General features: G+C 51.3%; 2 protein-coding genes across 3 annotated transcripts in view; one reads left to right on the forward strand and one right to left on the reverse strand.

The window, feature by feature from the left end:
- Positions 1-1,354: 1,354 nt before the first annotated feature.
- mrpl33 (mitochondrial ribosomal protein L33) lies at positions 1,355-5,566 on the forward strand. The gene is made up of 4 exons (XM_002938420.4): positions 1,355-1,482; positions 3,286-3,304; positions 3,587-3,693; positions 4,998-5,566. The coding sequence occupies exons 1-4, from the start codon at positions 1,461-1,463 to the stop codon at positions 5,045-5,047; spliced, it is 198 nt and encodes a 65-aa protein (XP_002938466.1). The 5' UTR covers positions 1,355-1,460; the 3' UTR covers positions 5,048-5,566.
- Positions 5,567-6,504: 938 nt separating this feature from the next.
- rbks (ribokinase) overlaps positions 6,505-24,468 on the reverse strand; it is a 45,707-nt gene continuing 27,743 nt past the window's right edge. Inside the window, exons 7-9 of one of the 2 annotated variants that reach the window (XM_031901675.1) lie at positions 22,940-23,031; positions 21,454-21,642; positions 6,505-7,376 (exon numbers count right to left, since the gene is read on the reverse strand). In XM_031901675.1, the coding sequence (XP_031757535.1) occupies positions 7,203-7,376; positions 21,454-21,642; positions 22,940-23,031 (455 nt within the window). In that variant the 3' untranslated portion in view covers positions 6,505-7,202. 2 annotated transcript variants of the gene reach the window in all.

Here is a 24,468-nt window from a genome sequence, read left to right on the forward strand (position 1 = left end):
GTATAACTCAGCCTGCAGCCTTGTGCCTTTATATGGGCACAGAACCCCTCAGTGACTGCTAATATCCTTATCATTTACAGTAGGGGGTACATTATCCCTTATAATACATGAGTGATACTCAGAGTTCCCTGTATAACTCAGCCTGCAGCCTTGTGCCTTTATATGGGGGGCACAGAACCCCTCAGTGACTGCTAATATCCTTATCATTTACAGTAGGGGGTACATTATCCCTTATAATACATGAGTGATACTCAGAGTTCCCTGTATAACTCAGCCTGCAGCCTTGTGCCTTTATATGGGGGGCACAGAACCCCTCAGTGACTGCTAATATCCTTATCATTTACAGTAGGGGGTACATTATCCCTTATAATACATGAGTGATACTCAGAGTTCCCTGTATAACTCAGCCTGCAGCCTTGTGCCTTTATATGGGGGGCACAGAACCCCTCAGTGACTGCTAATATCCTTATCATTTACAGTAGGGGGTACATTATCCCTTATAATACATGAGTGATACTCAGAGTTCCCTGTATAACTCAGCCTGCAGCCTTGTGCCTTTATATGGGGGGCACAGAACCCCTCAGTGACTGCTAATATCCTTATCCTTTACAGTAGGGGGTTATTATCCCTTATAATACATGAGTGATACTCAGAGTTCCCTGTATAACTCAGCCTGCAGCCTTGTGCCTTTATATGGGGGGCACAGAACCCCTCAGTGACTGCTAATATCCTTATCATTTACAGTAGGGGGTACATTATCCCTTATAATACATGAGTGATACTCAGAGTTCCCTGTATAACTCAGCCTGCAGCCTTGTGCCTTTATATGGGGGGCACAGAACCCCTCAGTGACTGCTAATATCCTTATCATTTACAGTAGGGGGTACATTATCCCTTATAATACATGAGTGATACTCAGAGTTCCCTGTATAACTCAGCCTGCAGCCTTGTGCCTTTATATGGGGGGCACAGAACCCCTCAGTGACTGCTAATATCCTTATCCTTTACAGTAGGGGGTTATTATCCCTTATAATACATGAGTGATACTCAGAGTTCCCTGTACAACTCAGCCTGCAGCCTTGTGCCTTTATATGGGGGGCACAGAACCCCTCAGTGACTGCTAATATCCTTATCATTTACAGTAGGGGGTGCATTAATCCTTATACTAGTAAGTACTACTCACACTTCCCAGGCCCATACAAATCACTCACAGACATAAATACTATATACGCCCTTTCCCTATAACCCAATGTAGAACCCATACTCTGTGTTTATACAGATCTATAACCAGCTAGTAAGGGCAATAAACTGTAACCCGGAAGTATTTATGTTCGAGGCGGCTCTGGAGCGGAAGTACTCGCTCGCCATATTACTACACCCTGAAGCATTGCGGCCAGCGTTACCCGGAAGTTCGCTAGCGCCGCTGCTTTCCGTGTGCCCTTGAGTCGGAGAGCGGCAACATGTTTCTGACCTGTGTTAACTGTGAGTGGGGCTTGTGGTAGCGGTGCTCGGCGGCTGAGGGAAGGTGCTGGGAGCTATTAGGATAGGAAGGCAGCGGTAGGAGGCTGGGTTGTAATTGTACCTACTGTACTACAGCTCCCGGCATCCTACTTGGGCTTTGGTAACTGCGGTGGGCAAGTCCTGATTGGCTAGTTATTTCTGTTTAAGCCCTGGGAGACTTCGCTAAGCGCTGGCCTATTGAGTGCAGCGCAATATAAGAGCCCCATCCTCTCTGTCATCATTCTACCCTATGGCTTGCAGAGGCTTCTGGGATTTGTAGTTCTTAGTAACCAGATGGCAGCAGGTTGGGCAGCCCTGACCCACTTACTGTGTTGGGGTTGGTACCGATCTGTGATCATTGTGTGATACATCTGTCCAGATTCCATTCTGGGCCACTGGTACATGTATGGGACATGGGGTTTTCTGGATAAGGGATCTTCATAACCTAAGTCTGCTTAAAATCATTTAAATATTGAATAAACCCAATAGGGCTGTTCTGCCCCAATAAGGGGTAATTATATCTTAGTTGGGATCAAGTACAGGTACTGTTTTATTATTACAGAGAAAAGGGAATCATTTAACCATGAAATAAACCCAATAGGGCTGTTCTGCCCCAATAAGGGGTAATTATATCTTAGTTGGGATCAAGTACAGGTACTGTTTTATTATTACAGAGAAAAGGGAATCATTTAACCATTAAATAAACGCAATAGGGCTGTTCTGCCCCAATAAGGGGTAATTATATCTTAGTTGGGATCAAGTACAGGTACTGTTTTATTATTACAGAGAAAAGGGAATCATTTAACCATGAAATAAACCCAATAGGGCTGTTCTGCCCCAATAAGGGGTAATTATATCTTAGTTGGGATCAAGTACAGGTACTGTTTTATTATTACAGAGAAAAGGGAATCATTTAACCATTAAATAAACCCAATAGGGCTGTTCTGCCCCAATAAGGGGTAATTATATCTTAGTTGGGATCAAGTACAGGTACTGTTTTATTATTACAGAGAAAAGGGAATCATTTAACCATGAAATAAACCCAATAGGGCTGTTCTGCCCCCAATAAGGGGTAATTATATCTTAGTTGGGATCAAGTACAGGTACTGTTTTATTATTACAGAGAAAAGGGAATCATTTAACCATTAAATAAACCCAATAGGGCTGTTCTGCCCCCAATAAGGGGTAATTATATCTTAGTTGGGATCAAGTACAGGTACTGTTTTATTATTACAGAGAAAAGGGAATCATTTAACCATGAAATAAACCCAATAGGGCTGTTCTGCCCCAATAAGGGGTAATTATATCTTAGTTGGGATCAAGTACAGGTACTGTTTTATTATTACAGAGAAAAGGGAATCATTTAACCATTAAATAAACCCAATAGGGCTGTTCTGCCCCAATAAGGGGTAATTATATCTTAGTTGGGATCAAGTACAGGTACTGTTTTATTATTACAGAGAAAAGGGAATCATTTAAATAAATTAGAATTATTTGCTTATAATGGAGTCTATGGGAGATGGCCTTTCCGTAATTCAGAACTTTCTGGATAACAGAATATCTCCAGATAAGGGATCCCATACCTGTACAAGTGTTAAGAGTTGCCCTTCTCCTTTCACACCAGTTTAGTTCTGGGCATTAAAGGGATTGTTCACCTTCAAATAATCATAGATAAAATAGATAATAGATCTTTCATAGACAGACCCTGTGAACATGACGCTTGTTCCTTTATTTAACCCTCTGTATTTCTTTTCTTTTTTTCTCTTTCCGTGGCACCGGCAACAGTCGCAAAGAGCAAATCAAAGTGAGTATAACAGAATATTATTTCCGCTTTGCACCCAGACAGAGGTCCCAGGTCTGCCCTGTGATGCAGTGACGGAGCCCTGGCTGTAGGGGGTGCTACACTCAATAGGCCATTTATACATTTTATACATAAATTTAAACATAAACTGCAGCTCAGACTCTCACAGCCGCCTATTGTAATACCAGTACCAGGGTTGGATTGGCCAATCACCCCATACATGGGCCAACCCAAGCCCTTGTTAGTCAGACTCTGTACGCACAGTAATGGCCGCCTGTGTTGCAGGACGATCCTGGTGCAGATGATGAGCGCCTCGGGCAGTGGCTATCGCTTCAACTTACGGAGGAACAGACTGAAGGACAAGCTGGTCCTTAGGAAGTACGATCCTTTCGGTGAGTTTCAGGGAAGGGGGGGTCGCACTCTTTTTGTTGCCGTTGCTTTATATGGGAGGGCTGTGATTACTGTGTGCGCCGCGGTGCTGGAACATTTCCCCTCATTCTCATTATTATTACTTGTAGTATTAGTATTCAGAACATGTTCACACCCATCTAACACTGTGCTAAAACTGAGACTGCTCTAGTCCCACCCCCTGCTTGAGTCACTGACTCCCTGCCTTTCCTCCTGTAAGCTTCCATCAGAGTGCTCTAGTCCCTCCCACTGCTTGAGTCACTGACTCCCTGCCTTTCCTCCTGTAAGCTTCCATCAGAGTGCTCTAGTCCCTCCCACTGCTTGAGTCACTGACTCCCTGCCTTTCCTCCTGTAAGCTTCCATCAGAGTGCTCTAGTCCCACCCACTGCTTGAGTTACAGACTTCCTGCCTTTCCTCCTGTAAGCTTCCATCAGAGTGCTCTAGTCCCACCCCCTGCTTGAGTCACTGACTCCCTGCCTTTCCCCCTGTAAGCTTCCATCAGAGTGCTCTAGTCCCACCCCCTGCTTGAGTCACTGACTCCCTGCCTTTCCCCCTGTAAGCTTCCATCAGTGTGCTCTAGTCCCTCCCACTGCTTGAGTCACAGACTTCCTGCCTTTCCTCCTGTAAGCTTCCATCAGAGTGCTCTAGTCCCACCCCCTGCTTGAGTCACTGACTCCCTGCCTTTCCCCCTGTAAGCTTCCATCAGAGTGCTCTAGTCCCACTCACTGCTTGAGTCACAGACTTCCTGCCTTTCCCCCTGTAAGCTTCCATCAGAGTGCTCTAGTCCCACTCACTGCTTGAGTCACAGACTTCCTGCCTTTCCTCCTGTAAGCTTCCATCAGAGTGCTCTAGTCTCTCCCACTGCTTGAGTCGGACTCCCTGACCCTCCCCTTGTATGCTGCCATCAGTGTTGTAGTTCCGCCCACTGCTTGAGTCAGACTCCCTGCCTCTCCTCCTGCAAGTTTCCATCAGAGTTCTAGTCCCACCCACTGCTTGAGTCAGACTCCCTGCCTCTCCTCCTGCAAGTTTCCATCAGAGTTCTAGTCCCACCCACTGCTTGAGTCAGACTCCCTGCCTCTCCCCCTGTAAGCTTCCATCAGAGTGCTCTAGTCCCTCCCACTGCTTGAGTCACAGACTTCCTGCCTCTCCCCCTGTAAGCTGCGAACAGTCCAGCCCAGTCAGTATAGCTCAGTATACAGCCATAGGGTTCTGGAAGGGGTTAAACCCAAAGGCCCCGGATCCTGTAAACCTTATCTTTGTTTATCTTTTCCCGTCTCTTCTCTTCCAGTCGGACAACACGTTCTGTTCTTTGAGAAGAAGAAAATCCGCTCCATTTAGACACCAAGCGGTACAGTGACTGCTACTGACGAGAAATGGACTTTTGAGCGGTTTCCTGCGGCGCATGCCGGAACCGGGGAACGGACTCCTGTCTGCGGAAGCGCTGCGCTCCATTCATTGCTACGGAACAGAACCCAAGGGCCCAGCACTGCCAGCCTGGATCCCGGATTGTGTACCCTACGGAACGTCCGACTAGAGATACAGAGAGTAGTGAGCGCCGCGCTCCCTCGCCCGGGGCTCCCCAATAAAGTTTCTGACTACAAACCCCATTATTCCTATTTTATCCATTCAGCTCTTTTGTCAGCTTAAATGTTACATAGAATCCATTTATAGTGCCCAGGTAGGTACAATAACCAGGTCACTTACCAGTTACTTCTACCCCCGCGGAGTCGTTTCCACCGCCATATTTAACCTGCAACAGAGCTCCAAGGCACCAGAACCTCATTGTAATCATAATAATTGCATTAAAGGGGTGGATTGAAGTTAACTTTTAATACGTTATAAAATGGCCTATTCCTAGCAACTTTGCAATTGGTCTTCATTATTTATTCTTAATAGTTTTTGAGTTGACTCCTTTTTCCTTTTCCAGCTTTTAAATGGGGGTCACTGACCCCGGCAGCCATACCCTATTGCTCTGTGAGTTTTATTGTTACTCTCTACAATACTTATTCCAGTCCCTTATTCAAACTACTGCCTGGTTGCTAGGGAAAATAAGACCCTAGCAGCCAGATTGCTGAAAAACCATTCTGAAGAGCTGCTGAACAAGAAGCTAACTGAAAACCCAGCAAAAATAAAAAAATTAGTGATGCACCGAACCCAGTTTTTTGGGTTCGTTCCGAACCCCCAAACCCACCCCCATGGATTTGGCTGAATACCGAACCGAATCCGAATTAGCAAATGCTAATTGGGATCCGGAAAAGGAAAAAATTGCGAGTGCACCGGGAATTTTTTTTCCCCCCACGATGTAACCCTTCTGAATGCTTGTTTGGCCAGGGCCATGGATTCCACCAAAACCGAACCCTGCCAAATATGGCCGAATGCCGAACCAAATCCTGGATTCGATGCATCACTATAAAAAATGAAGACCAATTGCAACTTGTCTGAGCATATCATAGTCTACATTGTACTTACAGTTAATGTAAAGGTGAACAACCCCTTGAAATGAGTGATACGTGTGTCACATGATTCTCCCCACTGAGTAGGAGGCAGACATGTTGTGCCCTAATGTGCCCCAGTACAGGCTGACACTGGTTGCTCTTTTGGCCTTGTCTGACCTGGAATCCCATAACCCTGGGAATGCCGCCAAAACAATTGCTGCTCAGATACAGATGGAGCTGGGTGGTGAATCCCATCGCCCGAGGTCAGTATTAAGCTTCTGTCTGTCACAAACCTCTCTACGTGTGACTCCGCCCATGTGTTGGCCACACCTACAGATCTAGAAAGTAAGCGCCGTGATCTTAAAAGTGAATATCTTCTTTATTTGGCAAATGATAGCGATACACAGAAATACCAGTGGCCCCTCAGGTATTAGTGTTGCAACCACTAAACCCTCCCCCCAGTAACCATGAACTATAACTCCCAGCCCTCTATGCCGCGGGAATTAATAGAACCCCCTCCAGCCCGACATACATTGGACATTTAGGGCTTGATTACCTGAACAAAGTGAAGGTAACCGCAGGTTCTCCAGATGTTCTTTAGTTCACCTTTAAGTTAAATGTTATAGAATGGATGATTCGTAGCTACTTTTCAATTGGTCTTTTTTTATTTGCCTTTTTCTTCTGACTCTTTCCAGCTTTAACAAGGGGGTCACCGACCCCGGCAGCCAAAAACTATTGCTCTGTGAGGCTACAATTTTAATGCTATTGCTACTTTTATTACTTATCTTTCTATTCAATTCCTATTTGATTTTTCAGTTTCTCATTCAAACCACTGCCTGGTTGCTATGGTAATTTGAACCCTAGCAACAAGAGAGCTGCTGCACAAAAAGCTAAATAATTCAAAAACCAAATAAAAAGACCAGTTGCAAATTGTCTCAACATATCTAGCTCTACAGCATACTAAGAGTTAATTTTAAGGTGAACAACCCCTTTATCTCCTCCATAAATGCATTCCTGGGAGGTGAGGAATCCTTGCTTTGTGGCTGCTGTGAATGTGGTTAGAACATGCCCTGGGGGAGCTCAGCCCTGTGTGGGTAGGAGGTCTGGGTCCCCGCCGTTTGGACGCTCACCGACGCGATGTAGTTGGACCGTTTCACCATATCTTCCATGCAGAGGTGGGGGTAAAGCGCCATGTAATAGGCCAGAGCCCCCACAAAACTGTCCCCCGCTCCCTAAACAAAAGGAAAGAGAAGGGTTAATGGGTCACCCTGGGCCCCTCAGTTCACCTTGACAATGCCCAGTAAGCCCCAGATGTGCCCCCAGTTCACCCTGATAATGCCCAGTAAGCCCCAGATGTGCCCCCAGTTCACCTTGACAATGCCCAGTAAGCCCCAGATGTGCCCCCAGTTCACCCTGATAATGCCCAGTAAGCCCCAGATGTGCCCCCAGTTCACCTTGATAATGCCCAGTAAGCCCCAGATGTGCCCCCAGTTCACCTTGACAATGCCCAGTAAGCCCCAGATGTGCCCCCAGTTCACCCTGATAATGCCCAGTAAGCCCCAGATGTGCCCCCCAGTTCACCCTGATAATGCCCAGTAAGCCCCAGATGTGCCCCCAGTTCACCTAGATAATGCCCAGTAAGCCCCAGATGTGCCCCCCAGTTCACCTTGATAATGCCCAGTAAGCCCCAGATGTGCCCCCCAGTTCACCTTGATAATGCCCAGTAAGCCCCAGATGTGCCCCCAGTTCACCTTGATAATGCCCAGTAAGCCCCAGATGTGCCCCCCAGTTCACCTTGATAATGCCCAGTAAGCCCCAGATGTGCCCCCCAGTTCACCTTGATAATGCCCAGTAAGCCCCAGATGTGCCCCCAGTTCACCCTGATAATGCCCAGAAAGCCCCAGATGTACCCCCAGTTCACTATTAGCATGCCTCCTTCTGTCTGGGTTGTGTGGCCAAAATCTGCCCACAGTTGCCCACTGCATCTCTCCCGTGCTGGCAAGGGCAATTGCATTATAGGTAAAATGCCCCAAAATTGCCACCTGTGCCACTTGCGTTAATGCCCTGCTGCTGGCAGACACCAGTTTGTGATGAGCCATGAATGGGACAACTAAGAGTTAACAGAACTACAGGAATGTGACCCACACAAGGGGCAGCTGGGGCAAGAGACAGCCCTATAATAATATAATTATGGGGCAATCACAGTTTTATTGTGCCCTTCTGGGCGGTGCCTATTTATACCGGGCATCGTTATTGGCACAGTTACGTCCCAGTGGGCCAATAAAAGCCCAGCTGATAACAATGTCTCTGCGAGGCTTCTGTCTGCCTGGTAGGAAATGCTCAGTCCGACGGGGCCCGAGGTCCAACCTGGTATTTCAGCCAAAACTCTATTGTTTCACATTTAGTCCTGGTTATAACCCAGTACCCCCAGTACCTGCCCACTGAGCTGGGAATCACACCGGGGCAAACTGTTGGGAATAGCCCCGTGTATCACTGGGTTTAGGAACAGTTACAATGCAGAGAGACTTGGGCAAGAACTCTTTCAAATACGACCAATCACATCACGTGGGGGCCGTACAGACCTGCCAGCCAGCTAGTTCCCACAATTCCCTTTGTTAATTTGCATCTGTATGAGGCGGTCTCCCCAACCCTTATGTGCAGCCAAGGTATGAAACTAATGGTGGCTATACCCGGTAAGATCCGCTCGTTTGGCAAGGTCAGGTATTGGTCGGGGGCAGGGTCGGACTGGGAGGTGCGGGGCCCACCGGGGCTTCTGCTTCAGGGGTCACGGGTGGGCAATATTGGGCTAATTTGAATGAAAAAGGTGTGAATTGGTCTAAAGGACCTTTAGAGTGGCCATAGACAGGCTGATAAAATCTAGTGACAGACCAAGCCGGATATTAATTGGACAGGTTTAAAAGTCAGGTCGAGGAATTCACTGGCTGGTTGATGCGGCCCTCGCCCCAACAGCTTACACTCTGTCATTGTGATTCCACCATCTGGCACTTGGTCCAAACAATCCAGTCCATTTGCTATTGGCCACCTCAAGCTTATCAACCACCTTGTCTGGCTGCCTTAACCCTTATCAGCCTGGGATGATTGGCTGCCGATATCATGTGGGCAGTGCTAGATCATGATTGGCTGAGCTTCTCTGTGCCTATACTAGGGGTAGGTGCTCCCTGTGGGAACCATTAAGATACCCTGGGGGCTCAGTTTCACTTCCTGACAGATTTAGGGATGATTCAGAGCAGAGTCATTGGGAGCAATTAACCCCTGCATTCCTCTCCTATGAGAGCACTGAGTGCCCCCCCTGGGTATCAATAGAGAGATGAAAGCGCCAGTCGATAGCAGAACATTCCTTCTCTCCTTGCGGTTACAGAGAGAGAAGCCATTCTGCCCCCCCCCCCCCCCAGCAAACACACATTTCTCATTAGGCAACACCTAAACCCTCATCAGCTTTCCCAGGGCCTGCAGGGGGGCCGACGCAATCGGGAAGGGGGCAAATTCTGCCCAGTGCCAGCGGCCGATCCCTATGATCCCGATGTATCTGGATTGTGCAGAAGCGGCAGAACATTTTAGGGCTCATTTTGTGATACAGTTGGTCATTTTTTTTGCACTTTACCCTCTGAGTGGCACATTGTGCAAATAACTGTCTGCCCCTTACTGACTGCCCCCCTAACCGTCTGCCCCCCTTACCGTCTGCCCCTTACTGACTGCACCCCTTACTGACTGCGCCCCTTACCCACGGCCCCCCCTTACTGACTGCGCCCCTTACCCACTGCCCCCCTTACTGACTGCGCCCCTTACCGTCTGCCCCTTACTGACTGCCCCCTTACTGTCTGCCCTTTACTGACTGCCCCCCTTACTGACTGCGCCCCTTACCGTCTGCCCCTTACCGACTGCGCCCCTTATCCACTGCCCCCCTTACCGACTGCCCCCCTTACCCACTGCCCCCCTTACCGACTGCCCCCCTTACAGACTGTGCCCCTTATCCACTGCCCCCCTTACTGACTGTGCCCCTTACTGACTGCGCCCCTTACCATCTGCCCCTTACTGACTGCCCCCTTACTGTCTGCCCTTTACTGACTGCGCCCCTTACCCACTGGCCCCCTTACCATCTGCGCCCTTTACCGACTGCCCCCCTTACCCACTGCCCCCCTTACAGACTGTGCCCCTTACCCACTGCGCCCCTTACCCACTGCCCCTCTTACCGACTGCCCCCTTACCGTCTGCGCCCCCTAGTGCTCTTGCACTTGAGCCCATTGCATTGGCAAATAGACCCTATTATGTACCAAGGCCCCCACAGCCCCTCAGCAGGGAAGATCTGTGCCCCCAAAGATCAGTAGCCCCCCATCTTCTTTTCTGCTGATTCCTAACACATGCTCTGGGCTGTCACTTACCTGCACTTAGGGACCCCCCCCTAACAAGACCCAAGATGGGGGGCTGCTGGGGGCAACTGTGAAGCCCGGGATCATTACTGTTATAGGGCTGCTGAACCTCTGGGCTGGTACAGTGAGGTCAGTATAGAAAATAAAGCATTTCCACACAGATTCTTTTTAAGCCATGCCAAGCTGTATTGTAGCTTTATCCCTTACTCTATTTACAGATATACAGTAAATCCATATATATTGACAACCGTAGATCCGCACACACAGTGAGTATGGCTTTATATATTTCTATTTATCTCGGGTAAATAACTGGAAAATAAACACCAAGACGACGCAATTAACCTTTTCAATACACTGCGATTAATTCAGTTGCCAATCTGACCTTTTCTATGAGGGGCCCTGATTGCACAATCCCCTGAGTCAGAACATTTCCTTTCTAAGTAAAATATATACATTTCTGGTAAATTTGGAAAGGTTATGCAATATTTTTTACTAAATATCAGACACAGATTTGAGAGTGTTATGAAATAACTGCTCTTAATCACTTTTTTACAATGTCTCCCCCAGTGCGTTACCCCCCGGCTCCCCCAGTGCGTTATCCCCCAGCTCCCCCGGTGCGTTATCCCCCGGCTCCCCCGGTGCGTTATCCCCCGGTGCTTTATCCCCCGGCGCGTTATCCCCCAGCTCCCTCAGTGCGTTATCCCCCGGTGCTTTATCCCCCGGCTCCCCCGGTGCGTTATCCCCCGGCTCCCCCGGTGCGTTATCCCCCGGCTCCCCCGGTGCGTTATCCCCCGGCTCCCCCGGTGCGTTATTCCCCGGCTCCCCCGGTGCGTTATCCCCTGGCTCCCCCGGTGCGTTATCCCCCGGCTCCCCCGGTGCGTTATCCCCCGGCTTCCCCGGTGCGTTATCCCCCGGCTCCCCCGGTGCGTTATCCCCTGGCTTCCCCGGTGCGTTATCCCCTGGCTCCCGGCTCCCCCAGTGCGTTATCCCCTGGCTCCCGGCTCCACCGGTGCGTTATCCCCCGGCTCCCCCGGTGCGTTATCCCCCGGCTCCCCCGGTGCCTTATTCCCCGGCTCCCCGGTGCATTATCCCCCGGCTCCCCCGGTGCGTTATCCCCCGGCTCCCCCGGTGCGTTATCCCCCGGCTCCCCCGGTGCGTTATCCCCTGGCTCCCGGCTCCCCCGGTGCGTTATCCCCTGGCTCCACCAGTGCGTTATCCCCCGGCTCCCCCGGTGCGTTATCCCCCGGCTCCCCCGGTGCGTTATCCCCCGGCTCCCCCTGTGCGTTATCCCCCGGCTCCCCCGGTGCGTTATCCCCCGGCTCCCCCGGTGCGTTATCCCCCGGTGTGTTATCCCCCGGCTCCCGGCTCCCCCAGTGCATTATCCCCCGGCTCCCTGCTCCCCCGGTGCGTTATCCCCCGGCTCCCCCGGTGCGTTATCCCCCGGCTCCCCCGGTGCGTTATCCCCCGGCTCCCCCGGTGCGTTATCCCCCGGCTCCCCGGTGCGTTATCCCCCGGCTCCCCCGGTGCGTTATCCCCCGGCTCCCCTGGTGCGTTATCCCCCGGCTCCCGGCTCCCCCAGTGCATTATCCCCTGGCTCCCGGCTCCCCCAGTGCGTTATCCCCTGGCTCCCGGCTCCACCAGTGCGTTATCCCCCGGCTCCCCCGGTGCGTTATCCCCCGGCTCCCCCGGTGCGTTATCCCCCGGTGCGTTATCCCCCGGCTCCCCTGGTGCGTTATCCCCCGGCGCGTTATCCCCTGGCTCCCGGCTCCCCCAGTGCGTTATCCCCTGGCTCCCGGCTCCCCCGGTGCGTTATCCCCCGGCTCCCCCGGTGCGTTATCCCCCGGCGCGTTATCCCCCGGCTCCCCCGGTGCGTTATCCCCCGGCCCCCTGGTGTGTTATCCCCCGGCTCCCGGCTCCCCCAGTGCATTATCCCCCGGCTCCCTGCTCCCCCGGTGCGTTATCCCCCGGCTCCCCCGGTGCGTTATCCCCCGGCTCCCCCGGTGCGTTATCCCCTGGCTCCCCCGGTGCGTTATCCCCCGGTTCCCCCGGTGCATTATCCCCCGGCTCCCTGCTCCCCCGGTGCGTTATCCCCCGGCTCCCCCGGTGCGTTATCCCCCGGCTCCCCCGGTGCGTTATCCCCCGGCTCCCCCGGTGCGTTATCCCCCGGCTCCCCCGGTGCGTTATCCCCCGGCTCCCCCAGTGCGTTATCCCCCGGCGCGTTACCAAAACTCCAAAAGTATGAGAAATCCAGTACAATATCGGAAGCAATAAGATAGTTTACAATTAGAAATAAATAGAAAATAAAACCCAAATGTAAAAATATATCAGTTTCCATAATAGGTAAATGAAGGAGCCCAAGAGAAGCAGAGTATGGGGGGGGGGGTATCCAGTTGGCTCCTGAGAGCAGCTGGGGGGGCCTGGGATACACACAGCTATAAATACACTTGCCCCATACAGGAACCATGAATACCCCATACTGGAATCTCTGGCCCTGCCAACATGCCGGGGGCCGGTGACTAAGTACCCGCTCATTATCGCAGCGCCAAGCTTGTGTCACCCTAATGTTATTGGTTGGTAATGAATATTCTGTTTTATTGGAAGCAATGGATCAACTGAGCTGTGCAGAACTAGCAGGGCCCCAGAGAAAAAACTGTCCAAGGGCCCCTGACTTGGGCTACAGCATTGGCTCGTGATTGGCCCAGACAGGCAATCCAGCCTACACGGGGGTGGGACCCAGGGCCCAGACTGCTGGTTCTGTTGCTGCCTGGGAAGGACATGTTGTGGCTGCGCCCAGTCAGCCAATAGAATAAAGTAAGAGCACAATATAAACTGACAGTTGCACTGATTGCTTTGGTTGAGATGTTTGGTTTTTCTTAATAAACATCAAACAAACAAACTTTCCCCAATGAGTGTTTACTAGAAATTCTCCGGAAAAGGGAAAATGATATAGGAGGTTCTGTTCCCATGAGGTTCTGCTCCCAGGAGGTTCTGCTCCCAGGAGGTTCTGCTCCCAGGAGGTTCTGCTCCCAGGAGGTTCTGCTCCCATGAGGTTCTGCTCCCATGAGGTTCTGCTCCCATGAGGTTCTGCTCCCAGGAGGTTCTGTTCCCAGGAGGTTCTGCTCCCAGGAGGTTCTGCTCCCATGAGGTTCTGCTCCCATGAGGTTCTGCTCCCATGAGGTTCTGCTCCCATGAGGTTCTGTTCCCAGGAGGTTCTGCTCCCAGGAGGTTCTGCTCCCATGAGGTTCTGCTCCCATGAGGTTCTGCTCCCAGGAGGTTCTGCTCCCATGAGGTTCTGCTCCTATGAGGTTCTGTTCCCATGAGGTTCTGCCCAGGCAGTCAGTCAGTAAGTTTGTAAATTGTATTGATCGTAATGGTAATGTGTATGGCCCCCTTAATGCACCACATTCTCTATGGGGGAGGGGTCTCAGGGTATTGGGACAGGTGCAGAGGTGGGAGGGGTCTCAGGGCATTGGGACAGGTGCAGAGGTGGGAGGGGTCTCAGGGCATTGGGACAGGTGCAGAGATGGGAGGGGCCTCAGGGCATTGGGACAGGTGCAGAGATGGGAGGCGGTCTCAGGGCATTGGGACAGGGGCAGAGGTGGGAGGGGTCTCAGGGTATTGGGACATGTGCAGAGGTGGGAGGGGTCTCAGGGTATTGGGACAGGTGCAGAGGTGGGAGGGGTCTCAGGGCATTGGGACAGGTTCAGAGGTGGGAGGGGTCTCAGGGTATTGGGACATGTGCAGAGGTGGGAGGGGTCTCAGGGTATTGGGACAGGTGCAGAGGTGGGAGGGGTCTCAGGGCATTGGGACAGGTTCAGAGGTGGGAGGGGTCTCAGGGTATTGGGACAGGTGCAGAGGTGGGAGGGGTCTCAGGGCATTGGGACAGGTGCAGAGGTGGGAGGCGGTCTCAGGGCATTGGGACAGGTGCAGAGGTGGGAGGGGTCTCAGGGCATTGGGACAGGTGCAGAGGTGGGAGGGGTCTCAGGGTATTGGGACAGGTACAGAGGTGGGAGGCGGTCTCAGGGCATTGGGACAGGTGCAGAGGTGGGAGGCGGTCTCAGGGTATTGGGACATGTGCAGAGGTGGGAGGGGTCTCAGGGCATTGGGACAGGTGCAGAGGTGGGAGGGGTCTCAGGGCATTGGGACAGGTGCAGAGGTGGGAGGGGTCTCAGGGTATTGGGACAGGTGCAGAGGTGGGAGGCGGTCTCAGGGCATTGGGACAGGTGCAGAGGTGGGAGGGGTCTCAGGGCATTGGGACAGGTGCAGAGGTGGGAGGGGTCTCAGGGTATTGGGACAGGTGCAGAGGTGGGAGGCGGTCTCAGGGCATTGGGACAGGTGCAGAGGTGGGAGGGGTCTCAGGGCATTGGACAGGTGCAGAGGTGGGAGGGGTCTCAGGACTTTGGGACAGGTGCAGAGGTGGGAGGCGGTCTCAGGGCATTGGGACAGGTGCAGAGGTGGGAGGGGTCTCAGGACTTTGGAACAGGTGCAGAGGTGGGAGGCGGTCTCAGGACATTGGGACAGGTGCAGAGGTGGGAGGGGCCTCAGGGCATTGGACAGGTGCAGTAGTTGAATGTGCCACACTCAGGGAGTTGATATTAGAATATTTAACCCTTCAGCTTCAGGGTAGATCCACATATATGTCCTATGTGCAGAATCCAAAACCAAATCCTGAGCCTTCCCAAAATGTACATCCTAATAGAATCCTCTGTGTGAGAAGGTATGGCAGTTGCAGTGCTGGGGGGTGCCGGCAGTTGCAGTGCTGGGGGTGATGGCGGTTGCAGTGCTGGGGGTGCCGCCAGTTGCAGTGCTGGGGGTGATGGCGGTTGCAGTGCTGGGGGTGATGGCGGTTGCAGTGCTGGGGGGTGCCGGCGGTTGCAGTGCTGGGGGTGATGGCGGTTGCAGTGCTGGGGGTGCTGGCAGTTGCAGTGCTGGGGGTGATGGCGGTTGCAGTGCTGGGGGTGCTGGCGGTTGCAGTGCTGGGGGTGCTGGCGGTTGCAGTGCTGGGGGTGCTGGCGGTTGCAGTGCTGGGGGTGCCGGCAGTTGCAGTGCTGGGGGTGATGGCGGTTGCAGTGCTGGGGGTGATGGCGGTTGCAGTGTTGGGGGGTGCCGGCAGTTGCAGTGCTGGGGGTGATGGCGGTTGCAGTGCTGGGGGTGATGGCGGTTGCAGTGCTGGGGGTGCCGGGAGTTGCAGTGCTGGGGGTGATGGCGGTTGCAGTGCTGGGGGTGCCGGGAGTTGCAGTGCTGGGGGTGATGGCGGTTGCAGTGCTGGGGGTGCCGGCAGTTGCAGTGCTGGGGGTGCCAGGGTGGGCAGAACATGTGACTGACAGCCTGCAGAACCCAGGGACACAATCAACAAACCCCAGTCGTGGCTGATCCCTAGGGCTGAACCCTGTGTGGCCCCCGCTGACGAGACCGCAGTGGCGCAGAACTTGCATTTAATTAGGAACATGAAACCCATGCGCCGGGGGGCCCCCTCCTGCCGGAGACACTGACCGAGAGGATCTACAGCAATTACACAGCCGGGGGGGTTGGGATGAGTCGTTAAACCTGGGTGGTCCCCACCTTGAATGTGAAACTCTGCACTTTAACTGCACTCTCTGGGGTCATCGCCCCCCCCCCCCCTTACTGACTTCATCTTCTGCCCCTGCTTCGCCTCACCCAGACCCCCCAGGGAATTCCACCCCTGTGTTCTAAACTTTCCTCCTCTGCCTATTCCTATATATCAGTGGGAGCTGCCATGCTGGTTACACAGGTGCAGGGAGTTGTGGATCAGAAAGACACCTGGGTAATGGGCTCCCCTCCATACTGTCAGCTGGTTGGCTCTATACTGCCCACCTATGAGGAGGGGGCTTGGGATCTGGATTTGCTGTGGCAGAGTTAACCCTTTCTAATGGCAGTTCACCTGCCCCCCTCCCGCCGTCTGTACCCCCATCTGCTCCTCACTTGTGGGAAGGAAGCGGGAAACAAAAGGCCCTTTGTAACCATTGCCCAATATACAGGGATTTACATTATTAAACAGAGGAATTTGATGCTATCGGCCGGAGCCGCAACTTCATTCCTGCTGATGTGCGAAACCTGTGCCATTACTCACCGCTCATCGCTCCGTGTTCCCTCACCCTGGGGCCACAGCGTCAACTACAGGAGCCAATAGCGGCCTGATCCGGAGTTTAACCAATAAATATCCCTATCTGATTCCCATTGTAAGCAGCAGTCCTGCCCTGCTTTATGGCTGAGATTCTAGCTATCTGTATAACAGAGCATTCTGTCACAGTGGCACAGATCCTATCTGATCCCCCCATTGTAAGCAGCAGTCCTGCCCTGCTTTATGGCTGAGATTCTAGCTATCTGTATAACAGAGCATTCTGTCACAGTGGCACAGATCCTATCTGATCCCCCCCATTGTAAGCAGCAGTCCTGCCCTGCTTTATGGCTGAGATTCTAGCTATCTGTATAAGGGCTCTGGTACACGGGGAGATTAGTCGCCCGCGGCAAAACTCCCTGCTCGCGGGCGACTAATCTCCCCGAGTTGCCTTCCCCCTGCCATCCCACCGGCGAACATGTAAGTCGCCGGCGGGATGGCAGACGCGGCGGCGCGATTTCGCGCAAATCGCCGAAAAAGACTCGCGAGTCTTTTTCGTCGATTTCCGCAAATCGCCCCGCCGCGTCTGCCATCCCGCCGGCGACTTACATGTTCGCCGGTGGGATGGCAGGGGTAGGCAACTCGGGGAGATTAGTCGCCCGCGAACAGGGAGATAAATCGCGGGCGACTAATCTCCCCGTGTACCAGAGCCCTAACAGAGCATTCTGTCACAGTGGCACAGATCCTATCTGACCCCCCCCCCCATTGTAAGCGGCAGTCCTGCCCTGCTTTATGGCTGAGATTCTAGCTATTATTGTGTCTGCAACACTGTGCTTCACTTCTTTCACCCCTGTAAGACTCCCAGATAACCTACAGACACCAGGCAGTAACTCTATGACAAGGAGAAATGTGCAGACCTGCCTGGGGATTAGACATCTCATATCCCAAACATGCTGAGTAGGTATAAATCCTGTCCTGCTCCATCTCTCAGATAAGGAGCCATTGAGCAGTTCCAAGAACTCCAACCACAGACTTTCAGGCAGTTCATTCCCAAGCCTGGAATTAAACAGCAGCTGCAAGTGAATCTGTGCCAACGCCTGCTGGGAAACGGGCACGGCATGGGAGATAAATGCCACACAGTTACAGGGCTTAAGGCTGCATTCTGTGGTCACATGGAGAGTGTCCGGTAATGTGTCTGGGATTCTGTTTAGATTCCTAATCCAGAGATTGTGGGGACCTCAGAATTAAAATGGAAAATATGATATCAATATATGAACATGGGATTTGGGGGGCTATAATGTAAGTAATCTGTTTTTTTTTCTATGTTGTTACAGATATATAGAAACATTGGGGTAACAGTCATCCTGCTATAGTTCCAGGGGTACCCAGGGCACAAATAAGCACTCACCCCAAATCCCCCCCTAACTGGCCTTCAGGCTGGGCCCCCTTAGCCCATAACAAGGTTACAGATATATAGAAACATTGGGGTAACAGTCACCCCGCTATAGTTCCAGGGGTACCCAGGGCACAAATAAGCACTCACCCCAAATCCCCCCCTAACTGGCCTTCAGGCTGGGCCCCCTTAGCCCATAACAAGGTTACAGATATATAGAAACATTGGGGTAACAGTCACCCCGCTATAGTTCCAGGGGTACCCAGGGCACAAATAAGCACTCACCCCAAATCCCCCCCTAACTGGCCTTCAGGCTGGGCCCCCTTAGCCCATAACAAGGTTACAGATATATAGAAACATTGGGGTAACAGTCACCCCGCTATAGTTCCAGGGGTACCCAGGGCACAAATAAGCACTCACCCCAAATCCCCCCCTAACTGGCCTTCAGGCTGGGCCCCCTTAGCCCATAACAAGGTTACAGATATATAGAAACATTGGGGTAACAGTCACCCCGCTATAGTTCCAGGGGTACCCAGGGCACAAATAAGCACTCACCCCAAATCCCCCCCTAACTGGCCTTCAGGCTGGGCCCCCTTAGCCCATAACAAGGTTACAGATATATAGAAACATTGGGGTAACAGTCACCCTGCTATAGTTCCAGGGGTACCCAGGGCACAAATAAGCACTCACCCCAAATCCCCCCCTAACTGGCCTTCAGGCTGGGCCCCCTTAGCCCATAACAAGGTTACAGATATATAGAAACATTGGAGTAACAGTCACCCCGCTATAGTTCCAGGGGTACCCAGGGCACAAATAAGCACTCACCCCAAATCCCCCCCTAACTGGCCTTCAGGCTGGGCCCCCTTAGCCCATAACAAGGTTACAGATATATAGAAACATTGGGGTAACAGTCACCCCGCTATAGTTCCAGGGGTACCCAGGGCACAAATAAGCACTCACCCCAAATCCCCACCTAACTGGCCTTCAGGCTGGGCCCCCTTAGCCCATAACAAGGTTACAGATATATAGAAACATTGGGGTAACAGTCACCCTGCTATAGTTCCAGGGGTACCCAGGGCACAAATAAGCACTCACCCCAAATCCCCCCCTAACTGGCCTTCAGGCTGGGCCCCCTTAGCCCATAACAAGGTTACAGATATATAGAAACATTGGGGTAACAGTCACCCTGCTATAGTTCCAGGGGTACCCAGGGCACAAATAAGCACTCACCCCAAATCCCCCCCTAACTGACCTTCAGGCTGGGCCCCCTTAGCCCATAACAAGGTTACAGATATATAGAAACATTGGGGTAACAGTCACCCTGCTATAGTTCCAGGGGTACCCAGGGCACAAATAAGCACTCACCCCAAATCCCCCCCTAACTGGCCTTCAGGCTGGGCCCCCTTAGCCCATAACAAGGTTACAGATATATAGAAACATTGGGGTAACAGTCACCCCGCTATAGTTCCAGGGGTACCCAGGGCACAAATAAGCACTCACCCCAAATCCCCCCCTAACTGGCCTTCAGGCTGGGCCCCCTTAGCCCATAACAAGGTTACAGATATATAGAAACATTGGGGTAACAGTCACCCTGCTATAGTTCCAGGGGTACCCAGGGCACAAATAAGCACTCACCCCAAATCCCCCCCTAACTGGCCTTCAGGCTGGGCCCCCTTAGCCCATAACAAGGTTACAGATATATAGAAACATTGGGGTAACAGTCACCCCGCTATAGTTCCAGGGGTACCCAGGGCACAAATAAGCACTCACCCCAAATCCCCACCTAACTGGCCTTCAGGCTGGGCCCCCTTAGCCCATAACAAGGTTACAGATATATAGAAACATTGGGGGTAACAGTCACCCTGCTATAGTTCCAGGGGTACCCAGGGCACAAATAAGCACTCACCCCAAATCCCCCCCTAACTGACCTTCAGGCTGGGCCCCCTTAGCCCATAACAAGGTTACAGATATATAGAAACATTGGGTAACAGTCACCCTGCTATAGTTCCAGGGGTACCCAGGGCACAAATAAGCACTCACCCCAAATCCCCCCCTAACTGGCCTTCAGGCTGGGCCCCCTTAGCCCATAACAAGGTTACAGATATATAGAAACATTGGGGTAACAGTCACCCCGCTATAGTTCCAGGGGTACCCAGGGCACAAATAAGCACTCACCCCAAATCCCCCCCTAACTGGCCTTCAGGCTGGGCCCCCTTAGCCCATAACAAGGTTACAGATATATAGAAACATTGGGGTAACAGTCACCCCGCTATAGTTCCAGGGGTACCCAGGGCACAAATAAGCACTCACCCCAAATCCCCCCCTAACTGGCCTTCAGGCTGGGCCCCCTTAGCCCATAACAAGGTTACAGATATATAGAAACATTGGGGTAACAGTCACCCTGCTATAGTTCCAGGGGTACCCAGGGCACAAATAAGCACTCACCCCAAATCCCCCCCTAACTGGCCTTCAGGCTGGGCCCCCTTAGCCCATAACAAGGTTACAGATATATAGAAACATTGGGGTAACAGTCACCCTGCTATAGTTCCAGGGGTACCCAGGGCACAAATAAGCACTCACCCCAAATCCCCCCCTAACTGGCCTTCAGGCTGGGCCCCCTTAGCCCATAACAAGGTTACAGATATATAGAAACATTGGGGTAACAGTCACCCCGCTATAGTTCCAGGGGTACCCAGGGCACACTATGGGTAACACTGCTCTATAATCATGGAGGGTAAATACACTGAGGGTAAATAAGGCAAACTATAGCCCTGACCTTTATTATACATCCCTGCGAGATACAAAGATGCTTGAGTCCCACTGACGTTCATTAATAACTGCACAATCATCAGTGGGGAAGTTGCAAAATCACCAGATGTTACCGGAGCCGTTTGTACATCAGGCACTAATTATACCGATCAGTTCCCCAAAACACAGGAGGGGAGGTTGGGGCAAAAACCAATGGTCACGGAGTGGGCACAGCTGGGGCGCTTTAGTCCTGGGAGCCATACAATTCACTGACTGTATAAAAGTTGCATGTGATTAAACATGGCTGACCTGCTAAAGGCATTCTGGGAGTCCGGGGGGTATAACAGAGGAAAGTATAACTGTTGGGGTGTTGGGGTAGCTACAAACTTGGTTATTACCCAGTTGCCTTGGGTATATGTGCCACTAAAAGCCGTTCCATATTAACAGGTCAATAGTCTGATGAATGACAATAGGGCAGCCATCTTTAATATGGGTATCAACATTAAAGGGAACGTAAACCCAAAACCAATATTCTGCCCAATGAAAATGTGATTCTAAGAGATTTCCCAGTCTGCATTCATTATAAATAATCACCAGCTACAGTAATGTGTTACTGTTATTTCTACTAAAATCTGTACGTCTGTCCCTTTGTAGTTGTGACTCCTGAAACAATGTAGGAAGAGTAAAGCCGGCGCACATACCGTACTGTCCACTGCTTTCACTTTGTTTGTAGATATGTGCTTTGGGGTGGGATCCTCTTGTGACAGGATAACGCAGCCCTCTCCCCCGAGGGTAATAATGACCACCTTGCACCCCTTCTCCAGCAGAAGTGCCCCCGCGGTACCGGCTTCCTGCGGACTGTTTACGGGAGCAGCAGTCAGAATTTCCGCCTGGGAAAAAGGGAATGTGATGCAGAGTGAAAAAAACCATGGAGGAGTCTTTGGGGGTATCTATAAAGGCTAATGGCTCTGGGTTCAGGCACAGGAAAAGGTGCCAGCTTAGGGGTGGAGTCACAGTCAGTGATTATCTACAGACCCAGGGGTTGATCACCTTTGAGGCAACTTTTAGTATAATGTAGAGAGTAATATTCTGAGACAATTTGCAATTGGTCTTCATTTTTTATTATTTGTAGTTTTTTTGTTATTGACTTTTTGTTCAGCAGCTATCTGGTTGCTAGGGTCCAAATTACCTTAGCAACCAGGGAGTGGTTTGAATGAGAGACTGGTATATGAATAGGCGATGGCCTGAATAGAAAAATAAGTTATAAAAAGTGACAATAAAACTGGAGCCTCACAGTGTGTTAGTTTCCTGGCTGCCGGGGTCAGTGACCCCCATGTGAAAGTTGGAAAGAGTTAGAGGAAGAAGAAGACAAATAATTCCAAAAGTGTAACAAAGAAATAATAAAGACCAATTGAAAAGTTGAGTAGAATTGGGTGTTCTATATCATACTAAATGTTAACTTGAAGGTGAAGCATCCCTTTAGGGTGAAGACACACAGAGCTACTTAGTAGCAGCTACTAAACGCCAGAAAATCCCCTGCCATAGACAATACTGAGAATTGCCTCTGCTAAACTCACACAGAGACAATTATCAGTAAATGATCAGCATTGTCTGTTTCTGTAGCTGTGACAAGTAGCTGCTACTAGTAGCTCAGTGTGTCTTCCCCCTTAAGCTAACCAGGGGACTAGTATAAAGTATAGGTGTCAGCGCAAAGCCAACCATGTGACCTTGTGTGCCTGAACCATTTGTGTATGGGGGGCAGAAGGGGACACATCACTTGCACATTGCAGTAATACAGATATCGGTGGGTCCCGGGCAGACTCACTGCCCATTATATGTCACACAGTGTTCTCTCTGCTACACAATCAGCGAGGCCACGGATTCCATCATTAGTGACCCCCACGCGGTGCTTCTCATCCCCTGCCAGGCTTTGGGCTGTATGGGTACATTCTGTATGTCCCCGTATCTCCATATATCAGTACTGAGCAGTACAGACTGTGCCAAAACTCCTCAGGCCTGTCCTTGTTCCCTGTGTGCGACTACAACACTCACATATAATAGTATAACGTAGTGTCTGTGTATACGGCTCCTTCTCTGTATATACATATATGGGTGGGGGGGAGGTGCATAGGTGGTCATTATAATACTGGGGAGGGACTTTGGCTAGACCCCGCCCCCGCGGCTCACCTCGCTCTCGTTGCAGCAGAAGATATCCGAATGGGTGAAAAACTCGGGGTCTAGTTGTGCCACGGCCGGAGCTGGGTTGAATATCGTCTTAACTACAGTTAAAATAGAAAAAAGAAAAAGATGTTTATTGAAAATGTGATTGTGATATTGAAATCCTAATTTCACAATCAAAGGATTCAGCACGGCACAGATGCCTCACAATCAAGGGATTCAGCACGGCACAGATGCCTCACAATCAAGGGATTCAGCACGGCACAGATGCCTCACAATCAAGGGATTCAGCACGGCACAGATGCCTCAAAATCAAGGGATTCAGCATGGCACAGATGCCTCACAATCAAGGGATTCAGCACGGCACAGATGCCTCAAAATCAAGGGATTCAGCACGGCACAGATGCCTCACAATCAATGGATTCAGCACGGCACAGATACCTCACAATCAAGGGATTCAGCATGGCACAGATGCCTCACAATCAAGGGATTCAGCACGGCACAGATACCTCACAATCAAGGGATTCAGCACGGCACAGATGCCTCACAATCAAGGGATTCAGCACGGCACAGATGCCTCACAATCAAGGGATTCAGCACGGCACAGATGCCTCACAATCAAGGAATTCAGCACGGCACAGATGCCTCACAATCAAGGGATTCAGCACGGCACAGATGCCTCACAATCAAGGGATTCAGCACGGCACAGATGCCTCACAATCAAGGGATTCAGCACGGCACAGATGCCTCACAATCAAGGGATTCAGCACGGCACAGATGCCTCACAATCAAGGGATTCAGAACGGCACAGATGCCTCACAATCAAGGGATTCAGCATGGCACAGATGCCTCACAATCAAGGGATTCAGCATGGCACAGATGCCTCACAATCAAGGGATTCAGCACGGCACAGATGCCTCACAATCAAGGGATTCAGAACGGCACAGATGCCTCACAATCAAGGGATTCAGCACGGCACAGATGCCTCACAATCAAGGGATTCAGCACGGCACAGATGCCTCACAATCAAGGACTTCAAGGAGGTGAATAACACAATAAGATTTATACTAATAAAACAGAATGCTCAGTGTAGCATCTGTGTGTATTTATTTAATGCACATTTAGTACAAATGGGTATTTTACAATACAGGCAGCAAGTGCTGGGTGTCACTGCCCAAAGCGGAACAACTGCTTTTGTGCTGGGAATGCCAGTAAGCCTGCCGGGTTATAGACTATTAAGGGGTTAAATAATGTGATTTAGATGTTACAGGGTTAAATCAATTGCTTTGCTTGGGGGGGGCAGCTATCATTCTGCTCTGACTTATTCAGCCTGAAGCATGGAAAGTGCATAGACAGTCAGGGATCACCAACATTCTGATCTATTCAGCTGAAAGCCAGGTAATTGCAGCCTAAAACTGCTAATATCAGCAAATGATTGTAAGTTGCACTTTAAGTACATTTAGATGACAGAATTATTTTCTTAACTGAATGATGTGCTGGAGACACCCTGCTGGGAATGTGCTGGCAGCCGGTTCCAT

Source organism: Xenopus tropicalis, chromosome 5 (assembly GCF_000004195.4).
Source record: "Xenopus tropicalis strain Nigerian chromosome 5, UCB_Xtro_10.0, whole genome shotgun sequence".
NCBI classification, from domain to species: domain Eukaryota; kingdom Metazoa; phylum Chordata; class Amphibia; order Anura; family Pipidae; genus Xenopus; species Xenopus tropicalis.